This window comes from Pogona vitticeps, chromosome 2 (genome assembly GCF_051106095.1).
Source record: "Pogona vitticeps strain Pit_001003342236 chromosome 2, PviZW2.1, whole genome shotgun sequence".
Classification (NCBI taxonomy): domain Eukaryota; kingdom Metazoa; phylum Chordata; class Lepidosauria; order Squamata; family Agamidae; genus Pogona; species Pogona vitticeps.
Window position 1 is genome coordinate 278,592,279 of NC_135784.1, and position 13,680 is coordinate 278,605,958.

The following is a 13,680-nucleotide window of genomic DNA, read 5'->3' on the forward strand; positions in this document are numbered from 1 at the left end:
CCCAAGCTCCTCTGTGGCAGCCTGTAAAGCTGGTAAGGTGGTATTCCATAAGTGGCTATGGTAAGCACCCATCACTGCAGAGTAATTTGCCACTAAAGAACGAAGAACGCTAAGGAATAGACCCTTCATCCCAGGATGTTCAGTTTTCTACCCTCCTTGTTATTGGGCGTGGATGTCAACCAGTTCCTGGCTCTGTTCTGGGTGGCATCCACAACAAATGAATTAGGCAGGGGATGCCTAGACAGGAACTCTGTGCTAGACTCGTGTGTCTTATATAGGTTCTCCACCGTCCTAGGTATCTGATAGGATGCGGAGATTTTTGTCCCTGGGCTCCTTGACCAGCTTTAGCAGTGAAGAGATAAAGGCTAGGTGGAGAGGAAGGGTCTGGTCTTGGGTGATGTCGTCTTCGTAGACCTTATCCACCTCCTCTGCTGCAGGTCGTTCCACTGCCAAATCCATCACCTTTGCAATCCTGCGTATCAGGTGCGAATAGGCAGAATATTCTTCTGAAGGGGATGGAGGCTGGCTCTCAGCCGTTTCCAAACCTGGAGTGGGTATGTTTGGTAGAGAATCCTTCTCAATCTCCCTGCCTGAGGCTTCCGTGTCAGATACGAAGTTCTCATCCATGCCTGGGGATTGGGAAAGGGCATGTTGACCTTGATCTCGATAATACGGGTCAAGATGGACTCCACGATCACCCCCTACATCCTCCTCCAGACAAGGTGAGGGTGGAACAGGAACTGGAATCAAACTGGATTGATGTGCCAGGGCCAGCGTCAAATGAGACCACTTCGATGTGGCTGGCAGTACGGACTCCTCCGCCGGTCGAAAGCCTTTCCCAAATAGGCAGGTTTTAAGTTTATTCCTGCAAACATCCAAAGAGGGAGCCAGGCGGACCTCCGCTGGCAAGCTGTTCCAAAGGCGAAGGGCCACTGCCAAGAAGGCCTGGTTCCTCGTTCTTTCCTTCCAGACCTCCTTTGGCATTAAGCCCTCTCAGCTGCCTGGCCTGGCTGGAACGAGTGACTCTGGCAGAACTGGGTGGGAGAAGGTGCTCTGCCATATTGAGGCTTATGCACCCTACGCCTTTGCTGCCTTTTTCGCCAGCTTGGGCAAAGGGCCTCCGGCTGAATAGGTTTCTACAGGGTGCACCTGCGGCGGCTCCATAGCCGAATCCTGAGCCGGGCAGAGAGCTTTCTCCCACAGGAAGAAGTACAGACACTGGAGCCTCTGCTTTATGGCCAGCTTAGTGAAACTTTTACAAACACTACACAAGGCAGGTTGGTGTTCCTCTCCCAGGCAAAACAAGCACTGGGAATGGCCATCCGACAGCGGAATCTTATTTGGGCAAGTGGAGCAGCACTTGAAAGGGCCCAAAGCAGCCATAAACAACTCATTGAAACCAACGGACAAGAAACACAGTTCTTTGCTTTAGATAGACTCACAAAACCAAGTGGAATGTCAGTCAATCCAAGGTCAGGATAACTGGGAGGTCCAAGAATTATGAAGTTGAGGAAGAAAAAACCTGAATGTGAGAGCTCTAAATCGAGATGCTGCAACAGCAGCGGCAGAAATGGAACTGAGGCATTCGGTGCCAGGGCGGGGCTATAGGTAGCATGTGGGAGGTCCCGGCTGCTCTGCGCAGGTGCAGATTAACCCATTAGTGTGCATTTACAGAGACCACGAAGAAGAATCAATAAATATTGCCTCTTTTTCTCATTGGTAGGAGAGTGCTGGGCAGAACTGTGTCCAGAAAGTGCTCCTGTTGGTGGAGAAGGAACTGGATATAATCCCCTTAATATCTAGATCAAGGAACTTATGGCTATCCAGATATTGTGATCTCTAATTCCTATCAACACTACCAAGTATGGCCAATGGTTAGGACATTGTGTGTAATGTGTATAGCCCAACATAATTAGGAAGAACAGTTTCCCCATCCCTGATCTACATGAAGTTTTTAACATACTCAGCTATTTCCATTTTTAACAAAGAGCATCTAAAATTGTTCATTTTATTCAAGAATTCAACCACAGCACAATTTATTCTATGGTCAACACAACACAGACCAACTGGCAGAAGAGTGTAAACAGGAGGCAGAAAGGGCAAGAACTGGATTATGTGGAATCCAAATCTCTCTCAGTCCAGACTCACAGCCATTATGCTGGAGTAAAATTAGGCCAGCATCAGTGTAGTCCTAAGTAATCTCTAACATCTTTAGGCGGGGTGGGGTTTGGATTCAGCACAGCCTCAGTCAACTTGTCTGTTTAGGATTGCCAGGATATGATTTGATTGTGCAATAGCTGTACTGTAGCAGTTTTGACTTTTATAAAGAAGTATTTAGGACCTCCTTCCACAAGTCAAAGTTAACTATTATATTAGTGTTCCATCATGTCTGGGCAACGTTTATACTAGCCCAAACACAGGGGCTGTTACTTCTTTGTACTCCAGCAATGCCACACAGGATTGTAGACAAAATCTTTAACAAATCTGAGGAACATTATATCCATGGATAAACGCTGCTTCCAATGTTACTACTATACCACTAATATGTGAAGGGCACTTGGAATAATGAATTCCCTCAAGCGTCTTATCTGTGAGTTAATAATGACCTGGATTGATGGTAAGGAATCCTTATGTATACGTTACAGGGCTTTTGAGTTTGTGGATGATGCAGCACAACAGATGGCTACATGACAATATCTTTTTCAACTGGAAACCACTGCAAACTTTTGTACTTCCCTGATTCCAGATTCTAAAGTTCATCTACTCTTTCCTAATCCCTGAATAAACTGGCATCAGTATGAAAAGCTGGTATCTCCATCTGATCCTAGATGAAAAGCTAAAACAGTTATTCATCCATGGACAATCCAACAGAAACGCATAAGAAACAGTATCAGATACACAGTATGTGATTATGGAAAAAACACACATAAACTAGTTCATGGCACACAAGCTGAACTGAATAGTCTCAAAACTATTGGACTGAGAGATAACTGGGATTTGAATTGAACAACTGATTTAATAGTGTTTGCATAAACATTATCCATTTTCTCTTAATAAACACACTGTACATGTTCTTTAGGGCTCCAGTGACCAGAATCTTCTCCTCCCCTGCCGGCTGCAGATGATATTAAACTTGAGAGCTTACACACCAATTTCATTTCTAGTCTTGTACTGATAATGGATGAAACTGCCTATTGACTGGAAGGTACTGACTGCAATAAAGCAGTGGAACAATCCAAATAATTCCTTCAATCACTAGTAGTTTCTGTAAACAGAATTTCTCCCTTGGCCCCAGAATCTGCTACAGTATTGGGAGAACACCCCAAATAAAACCTGTTTACACCTGTTCTCAGCTTCAACTTCTTGCATACTATAAGGAAGCTTTGGTATCAAGCTGGAGTCTTGGAGGACAGGTTATGTGGCTGAGCAATCAATGACTTCGTACACTGGACAGAATGGATACTTTCCCCATTTTTAAACTGCATAGAGAAAACCAAATTCAACAAAAAGCCAGGATTTTCATCTGCTAAATCAAATTTAGACAATGGGTAGGGCTAGTGCTCCAAGAACTAGAATTAAGATGTAGGAAGCTTGTTAATGAAATTTATTGCAACAGCATCTGAGTTTCTTTCAAAAATACATCATTTGAAGGCCAGTGTAATAAATGATTCTTGGCAATATTTTACCTTCCGCAAAATAAACTTCATGGTACAAATACTGTAAAACATTGAAATCCTCAAATAATACTATGTTTAAAGAGATACTTTAAAAAAAGGCGGGGGGTCTCTCTTAACTACAGAAAACGCCAATTTATCACATACATCACTTTATTAAGAATCTGTTTTTTAAAAAAATTGAGATAATGGCAGCTGCAATGAACAAAGAGATACAAATAAATGCTCTACAGAAAGAGATAGTTGCTGGGCAAGAAACACTGTGGAATTTTATACCTCTAGAATGGCTTCCCTCCATGTAGAGCCCTCAACTTCATGAAATTGCATGGATTTTTCCCCCTAATGATTTCCTCATATTTTATTTTACTGTTGTAGTTCAGCCATTTCCCCCTCCTAGTACTTTACTCCTCAGTTTTTTCTGTTTTCATGCAAAGGAAACAAAACAGGAATGTGATAAAAGCAGAAAAAAAGAATCAGTACAGGAACTTAAACTGGTTCCACTCATCATTTAAGAATAAAATTTAAGAATTTTTCTGACAATAAAATACGTGTTTCTTTGGTTAGGAAGCAGGGGGAAAGATGCAAAGCAATTGCTTGTGTGATAGATGTACACTATAGCATTCTAAAACATGAGACAAGAATGTCAAGAGTATATTCTTCCCCCACTGCCAGATGGAAAGGCTATTATTATAAATGAAAGGCAGCAGTAGTGGATGCCAGACACTTTTGTTGTGTGCCAGATTCTGAAGTCCAGATGTAAGCAGGTTACCCCTGGGACAGGACAGGCTTCAGCTCCCGCAGCAGAATAGAGCCAATCACAGTTTTCTCAGTGTTTATGATGAGTTGCGCTGTAGATCCTTCCTCCAGCTCCACTGTGACTAGCATCAGTGACCCACTATGCACAGTTTTAGCTGCAAACCTACAAAATGAAAACACAATCTGTGAACACCCTTTATACAAAAGCAAAAGAAGTGCTATGTTTATATCAAACATCACTGTAATAGAAAAACTTCGCAAAAAAAGCAAATACTAGTGTATTCATGACTTGCAAAGCATTAACACACTAGAATACAATTAAGAGGAATGCCACAATCTAAATATAATTAAAAATAAAGTTGAAATGTTCTCTTCAGAAGATTTTAATTAAGATTCACATTTAGACAGAACAAAATTGTAAACTTTGCTGGGAACAGAGTTTCCAAGGGAATACATATGATTTAGGATTAGAAGTTTTTATGATAAGGCAATTCTATAATTAAAGAACTAAAGTTTTATTGGCACACCTATTTATAAAGGCAGCAATATGTAGCTCCACTGGAAAGGCTACCCCACTCCCATAACCCTCATATCTTAAAGAGACAAATGCTCTAAATTAACATACCTTTGATTTTTAATGACTGAATATTAACGATACTTGTAACAATGAAAGGAAACTTAGAGATCTAATCCTCTGTTACTAAATTCCAAGACACAGAAAAACCTACTCATTACATGGAATTAAAAGCAAAACTAGTCTTTTAAGCACTGCAGTTGACTGAAAAGCCATTTTAGGGACAATGAACTTCTGTCAATCCTGTTAATTCATTCTGCATGCACAGCCAGGCCCCAGCGACAGAAAGGAAAAAGATGGGACCAGCCTACTGTTCTACATTGCACAAAGCATGCTACCCCCACATGATGAAAAAAGAAAGACGAAGAACCCAGAACACAACAAAGTTGCTGCACATGGGCTTTTGAAAACACTAACAAGTGTAGAGCAGGTCTGCGACCTCGGTGACCCCACTTTACTGGGCCAATTCCCTCTCCTCTTTCTGAATGACACGTGTCTGAATCAGAGCCATCTGCCTCAATTTGCGCAACATCTTAAGCCACAATAGGACCCAGTTAGCCCTGACAACAGCTCACAATACATAAAAATAAAACTGCTGTGCTGACAGCACGCCATCAGCTATTCAAGAGCAAACCAACTGGTCAGTGTCTCATGTCTGACAATTAGCATGGGCCTTGCACAGTGCCTCTGGGCTCCTTAGGGATCTGTTTAATTACCATCAACATAAAAGAGGGAGTTTATCAGCAGATACTCAAAAAGCTTCACTCTAGACTTAATTAAAATATTAGCCTCTTCAGCAGGAAGCAGATTCTCTTTAAATGAAAAGTAATTTCTTTTTAAAAAAATTAAGCATATCAACTTCAAACTCTTGTAACATATTACACTGATTTAAGAAACAGAAGTCATTCTTAAATGTCACTCTTCACAGATCAATATATTTCTTTTTTTTTCTTTTTCTTTTTTTTTGAGCAGACAATTTTCGATTTTAACATACAACAATAAAGTAAATCCCTATCAAATGCTTCAAGGAAATACCAGTAGTCCTGATTAGTGTTTTTACCAAAATGCTAAATCTGTTTTGCCCGCCAGTTTGGAAAGGGTAATAATTAAGCAAACAATAGTCTTATTAGTCTCTTTATTTATTTAGCACTTGTGTCTTGGGACTACAGAAGGAGATTATGCCTGAATTCCCACCACAAAACCCCCGGAGCTGGAGCTCCCGTGGTTTTTTCACAGCCCCAAGGCTCATTTTAGTCTTGTTCTAGTCAAAATTGCAAATGATATAAAGTCAATGTTATTATAAAAGTAAACAGAGCCCAAAGGTGTGATCGGGATAAATTCTGACCAAGTGCCACTGTGTGTCACTCAAGCAATTAGCCAAGGAAAACTGTTTGAAACAAATAGCTGAGTTTTCCAGAAAACTAAGTAATTCGTAATAACAGCAATTGTGTTAAAATAAAAAATCAGGAACCTTTCCCCCTGTTTCTCCAGTAATTTACCAGTCAAAATATAATATGACCACAACCATTAGAGAATACTTCTTTTATAGACCTCATTGCCTCATCCTAGTACTGTACCTGTTCAAAGATTAACTGAAGGGAAGAAGGGTGCAATTGAGTAAATTGAGACCCAGTTAAAAAACTTTTGTTTGCTATTATTTGCCTTGTTCTTGGCTGGCAATTACCTTTTCCATTAATGAAAGACTAAACCCTAGCCTTCCAAATATCAAAGAAAAGATCACCTGCCTCTTCCTAGGAGATTGCTATAGTATAGGAAAACAGCAGCAGCAACACTGATTAGGACTTTATGACACCGGGCTGTATTACTCTCCATGTATAAGGGCAGAAAGCCCAATGCTTGAGAGAGTGGAATCATTCGACTGGTTATTCTTTCCTTTCTTGAAACACCTTCTTCTTTAAAAAGGGCACCTGAGGACAATGCCACCATGTAGGTAAGGCCTGGGACATAGCTTGCACAAAAGATATAAAATGTCTTGATCAGAGTTGCAGCCATGAATGTTTCCTCCCTTGCAGCTGTGTCCACAGCTGCACTTCACATTTAGAGCTGGAAGTATTAAGAAAACCCCTGCAGCAACAGAGTGTTTTACCTCTCTAATTTCTAAACCATTAGGTAAAGGTAAAGGTTCCCCTTGACAATTTTTGTCCAGTCGTGTTCGACTCTAGGGGGGGTGCTCATCCCTGTTTCCAAGCCATTGAGCCAGCATTTTGTCCGAAGACAATCTTCCGTGTTCACATGGCCAGTGCGACTTAGACACGGAACGCTGTTACCTTCCCACCGAGATGGTCCCTATTTATCTACTTGCATTTGCATGCTTTCGAACCGCTAAACCATTAGATAAACCATTTATCTAGATCAAAAAGGTGGGTGGCTCAGGATAGACAGAAATGGTAGAAGCCTTTGTTGGCATTAGTACCAAACCTGAAAGACATTTTTATAGAGAAATTCTTGAGTCAATCTTAGGTACATCCTTTACTTATACATGATAGGTCATATATTTTCCTCTACCTCTTCTTCAGAGATGTTTAGAGGTAACCAAGTGCATTCTCTACTTGGACTGAGTGTTATAAAAAGTTGTACAACAGGGTACACTGAATAACAGAAGTGAATTCCCAGACTTCCCTTCTCATACCTCTATAATTGCATTTGAGATTGGTGATAATGTACTATTATGAATAAACTATTATGAATAAACATGTGAATTAACCACTTTTTGAAAAGAAGATGCTGTTGCTAACTAAACTAAGCCCTCAGTAAAGTCTGTTTTCTACCAACTTCTACCTTCACAAACTGCAGGAATTACCGTATTTTTCGCTCCATAAGACGCACCGGACGTTAAGACGCACTTAATTTTTAAATACTGAAAATTAAAATAAAATAAAAATAAATAAACAGAGCAAGTCCCATGCTGGGACTGCAAAAAAAGTACCAAAACACAAAGCAACATAGAAACATACCCCCCAGCTCAAATCTACCCTCCAAAACCCACCCAGAACATTTTTAAAAAGTAAAAAGCAGCAACTAATTTTTAAATACCAAAAAATAAAGTAAAAATAAATAAACAGAGCAAGTCCCATGCTGGGACTGCAAAAAAAGTACCAAAACACAAAGCAACATAGAAACATACCCCCCAGCCCAAATCTACCCTCCAAAACCCACCCAGAACATTTTTAAAAAGTTAAAAGCAGCAACTAATTTTTAAATACCAAAAAATAAAGTAAAAATAAATAAACAGAGCAAGTCCCATGCTGGGACTGCAAAAAAAGTACCAAAACACAAAGCAACATAGAAACATACCCCCCAGCTCAAATCTACCCTCCAAAACCCACCCAGAACATTTTTAAAAAGTTAAAAGCAGCAACTAATTTTTAAATACCAAAAAATAAAGTAAAAATAAATAAACAGAGCAAGTCCCATGCTGGGACTGCAAAAAAAGTACCAAAACACAAAGCAACATAGAAACATACCCCCCAGCCCAAATCTACCCTCCAAAACCCACCCAGAACATTTTTAAAAAGTTAAAAGCAGCAACTAATTTTTAAATACCAAAAAATAAAGTAAAAATAAATAAACAGAGCAAGTCCCATGCTGGGACTGCAAAAAAAGTACCAAACCACAAAGCAACATAGAAACATACCCCCCCAGCCCAAACCTACCCTCCAAAACCCACCCAGAACATTTTTAAAAAGTAAAAAGCAGCAACTAATTTTTAAATACCAAAAAACAAAGTAAAAATAAATAAACAGAGCAAGTCCCATGCTGGGACTTCAAAAAAAGTACCAAAACACAAAGCAACATAGAAACATACCCCCCAGCCCAAATCTACCCTCCAAAACCCACCCAGAACATTTTTTAAAAGTAAAAAGCAGCAACTAATATTTAAATACCAAAAAATAAAGTAAAAATAAATAAACAGAGCAAGTCCCATGCTGAGACTGCAAAAAAAAATTACCAAAACACAAAGCAACATAGAAACATACCCCCCAGCCCAAATCTACCCTACAAAACCCACCCAGAACATTTTTTAAAAAAGTAAAAAGCAGCACCTTACCAGTGGAAAGCCTCCTGGAGGTCCTCAGAAGCCAGCGATGGTGGTGGTGGGGGACCCCCACGGGGCCTGCTGAGGCCTCCGGAGGCCTCGGAAGCCAGCGATGGGGCCTGGGGGAGGCCCCCATGGGGCCTGCTGAGGCCTCCGGAGGCCTCGGAAGCCAGCGATGGTGCCGGGGGGAAGCCCCCACGGGGCCTGCTGAGGCCTCCGGAGGCCTCGGAAGCCAGCGATGGTGCCGGGGGGAGGCCTCCGGAGGCCTCGGAAGCCAGCGATGGTGCCTGGGGGAGGCCCCCACGGGGCCTGCTGAGGCCTCCGGAGGCCTCGGAAGCCAGCGATGGTGGCGTGGAGGGGACAGTATTTGCTCCATAAGACGCATACACTTCTCCCCCCACTTGTTTTGAGAGGAAAAGTGCGTCTTATGGTGCAAAAAATACGGTAATGTTCCTTTTGTGTCTAAGGAGAACCAGAATTAGAAGCACTTAGTAAAATCAGACGACTAGCGGAGTGTTATGTGATTCCACCCTGTTAAAGAAAAACCTGTTTAAAACAGAAAGAAAGTGTGATGACAAACCATCATGGACTGTAGGAAATAAATATCTTTTAACTAAAATTTAAAACTGTAGTATAGCAGACTGTAGCATAGCAGGTGTGTAGTGAATAGCAAACAACATTCCAAGACATAATCTGTCAGGAAACAAGCAACAGACTCCTTAAATGGGACGGCAAACTAAATTTGAAACTGGAATAAATAGTCCAACTGCACATCAAACAGGTGGAGGAAGGCTCTAATTATCATTATTATTTAAATACAGTGGTACCTTGCTAGACGACCCTGCTGTACGACGAAACTGTATAATGATGACTTTTTGCGATCGCTATAGTGATTCGCAAAACAGTCATTCCTATGGGGGAATTCCGTTTGACGACAATTTGTCCGTGCTTCGCGGACCGTTTATTCGCAAGACGACGATTTTTTCCGACGATCGTCCGCTTCCTAAAATGGCTGCCCTGTGTTTTCCGGACCCATGCTTTGCAGGGCAGCCATTTTAACAGCTAATCGGCACTCGCAAAATGGCTTCCCTATGGGCGATCTTTGCTGGATGACGAGGTATTTTCCCCTTTAGAACACATTAAACGGGTTTCAATGCATTCCAACGGGGAAAGGCTTTTCGCATGATGATGATTTCGCTTAACAGCGATTTTCCCGGAACGGATTATCGTCGTCATGTGGGGCACCACTGTATAAAAGTGCACTTGACTCAGAGAAGCACAAACCTTCCCATGTTTACTCATTTACTTACTGTACCTCTCCAACATTTTACATCCAGGAAAACTTGCACTAGCGCTTGATTGGAGTGAAAAAACCCGCAAGAAGCAGGACTCCAGCTAGTTAGGTTTTGGAATTTCAATCTGTCCAAATTTATAACAAAAACTGGCAGCCTATCTGCTCTTTTATTTCTGATTAAAGTAGAACCAAGTTTAAACACATAAATATGATCAAATTTAGCATTCGCTGACTATGCTAAGAAATATTTTTAATGTATTTCTGTGGCAAGTATGAAATAATGTCAGTAACTATGATATATATGCATTAAAGAGGATTAGAAAATTATAAATACAGTAGTGCCCTGCTAGACGATGACCTTGCAAAACAACGAATCCCCATGACGATGAGTTTTTGTGATTGCTATAGCGCTTCGCAAAACAGTCTTTCCTATGGGTGATTTTTGCTGGACGATGTTTCGGTCCGTGCTTCGCAAGACAGTTTTTGTCGGGACCGATGGATGCTTCACAAGATAACGATTTTGACAGCTCGATCAGGGCTTCACAAAACGGGTGTTTTCGGGACCGATGCTTCGCAAGACAGCGATTTTAACAGCTGATCGGCGCTTCGCAAAATGGCTTCCCTATGGGCGATTTTCGCAAGACGACGGCTATTTTCCCCATTAGAACGCATTAAACGGATTTCAATGCATTCCAATGGGGAAATGCTTTTCGTAAAACGATGGCTTCACAAGACAGCGATTTCAATGGAACGCATTAATATCATCTTGCGGGGCACCACTGTAGTGGGAGGAAAGAGGATGGATTAAAAAACTGTTGCTTAGCATAGTAAAACACAATTAGAGTAGGCCCTTGAATTGATGGAACTTTTAGGAGTTACTCTTCAAATCCCCACTGATTAAGTGGGCCTACACTAGTTGCAACTTACTATACTAAGCTACAAGATTTCAGCTTGTGACTCTTGCTTCATCTTAAAATCCTTGCTTTCACTACAGAACCCTGAGGAAATACTCTTTTGTCAAATTTGAATCCTATATAAACATAGCTTTTGTTTCTGATCATGGGGCATTCTTGGCAAAGATACTGGAGTGGCATTGCCAATTCCTACTCCAGGTGGATTGCGTTTAGTCGGAACTCTCCACTATGACCTGTCCAGCTTGGATGTCCCTGCACAGCATAGCCCATAGCTTCTCTGAGTTACTCAAGCCCCTTTGCCACGACAAGGCAGCAATCTGTGAAGGGGTGCAATCTGTCAAGGGGGACCGCCGAAGAATTGATGCTTTTGAATTGTGGTGCTGGAGGAGGCTCTTGAGAGTCCCCTGGACTGCAAGAAGAACAAACCTATCCATTCTAAAGGAAATCAACCCTGAGTGCTCACTGGAAGGACAGATCCTGAAGCGGAGGCTCCAGTACTTTGGCCATCTCATGAGAAGAGAAGACTCCTTGGAAAAGACCTTGATGTTAGGAAAGTGTGACGGCAAGAGGAGAAGGGGACGACAGAGGATGAGATGGTTGGACAGTGTCATCGAAGCAACCAACATGAATTTGACACAACTTCGGGAGGCAGTGGAAGACAGGAGAGCCTGGCGTGCTCTGGTCCACGGGGTCACGAAGAGTCGGACACGACTTGACTAAACAAAACTCTATACAATTTTTTCATTGTTAGCTTAATCCTTCCTAATCTAAAAATGCTCCATAAATGGTAAATACTAAGTGATTTATAATAGTGGAATATCTAAAATACTCTTGAACCATTGCCTGGGCTGTGTAATAGTACTAGATGACAGTCAATAAACTGAGGCCTAATTAAGACCAGGCAAAAAACACCAATGGCTGATTCATCTGTGTAGTTGTGCATGATTCATCTATGTGATATTCAGTCAGTTCTGCAAGGGCTGTACTACCCTGAACCGTCTGCTGTTTGATGCTAGTTCTTCAAGCTTCGTTGTCACTACAGGTACCGCCGGCCTTTAGAGTTTGAGGGGCCCACTAACTGTTTAGGCTGAAACACCAACTACAACCTTACCTAGGCAGCAAGAGTATTGCAACTGCCTTTCTCCCCATTAGATTATTGCAATGTGTTACAGTTGGTCCAAAACAGTGCAGCTGAACTCCTCCCTAGAATTGGGTAATATGACCATACTATGTCAATACTTTGCTATTTACACTGGCTTCTACTCTGTATCTGGGCTCAATTCATAGTGCTGGTTTTATACTTTTAATCCTTCAACACTTTATTTGAAGGGCCTTCTCTTCTTATATCTATTTCCATAGATTCCAAAGTCTTCATCTCAAGCTTTCTTCCAGGTGGGTGGCAAATGAGTGGAGGCAGCTGGGAAAGTTTTTTTTCAAAGTGGTTGTGTCCCATCTCCGGAGGGGACGGCAAGAGCCTTTTTATTCTCTCAGCCACTTTTAAAACTGTTTTTAACATTTTAAGATCATAGGACTTCTTTGTTGCTGCTGGTTTTATGTGGGCTTTATATCCCACAGTGCTTTCATCTTTATTTTATTTTTGTTTTATGTCCTGTGTCTAGTTATTCATTACAGTTTGTATTTTATATTTTTAATATATTTCACAAAGAACTTCTGCTGCTTTGACAACTTTTAAAATATCATAGACAGCAACATTATACAGTGGTGCCTCGCATAGCGAGGTTAATCCGTTCCGGATTAACCTTCGCTATGCTGAAGCATCGCTGAACGGGGCAGCGATTTCCATTGGAACGCATTAAACATCGTTTAATGCATTCCAAATGGGCCAAATACTCACCGTTCAGCGATGCTTCAGGATGGCCGGCAGCCATTTTCGCGCCCTCGCCTCGCTTAATGAGGGCGCGAAAACGCTGCGCGCGGCCATTTTGGGCCATTTCCCGGCTTCCGGCGGCCGATCGGCGAGGTTCGTTTTGCGAAGATCGGTAAGCGAAACGCTTACCGGTCTTCGCAAAGCGAATTTTTCCCCATTAAAAAAACGTTGAGCGATCGCATTAGCGATCCGAAAAAACGGATTGCTATGCGATTTCATCGTTATACGGTGCGCTCGTTAAGCGAGGCACCACTGTAATTTCCTAGTTTGCCAATGCATGTTTGTGTGTACGAGAGATAAATTAGTGACCTGTACAATATAAAGTCAGTGCTGATAATTCAAAAATAGTGTTCATATATCACTCTTTCCTTTGTTACATAAAATCAGGTTTTTACTTCAAAAAGAGAGTTGAAATATTAATTTTAATACAGTGGGGTCTTGACTTAAGAACGGCTTGAGTTAAGAACATTTTGACTTAAGAACCACTCTCATAGGAAAATATTGACTTGACTTACATACTTAG

General features: G+C 41.5%; 1 protein-coding gene across 2 annotated transcripts in view; it reads right to left on the reverse strand.

The window, feature by feature from the left end:
• Positions 1 to 3,583: 3,583 nt before the first annotated feature.
• The window catches only part of AP3B1 (adaptor related protein complex 3 subunit beta 1), a 196,901-nt gene continuing 186,804 nt past the window's right edge, over positions 3,584 to 13,680 (reverse strand). For both annotated transcript variants that reach the window (XM_072992677.2, XM_020804063.3), the window contains one exon: positions 3,584 to 4,593. In XM_072992677.2, the coding sequence (XP_072848778.1) occupies positions 4,559 to 4,593 (35 nt within the window). In that variant the 3' untranslated portion in view covers positions 3,584 to 4,558. The remainder of the gene's footprint in view (positions 4,594 to 13,680) is intronic.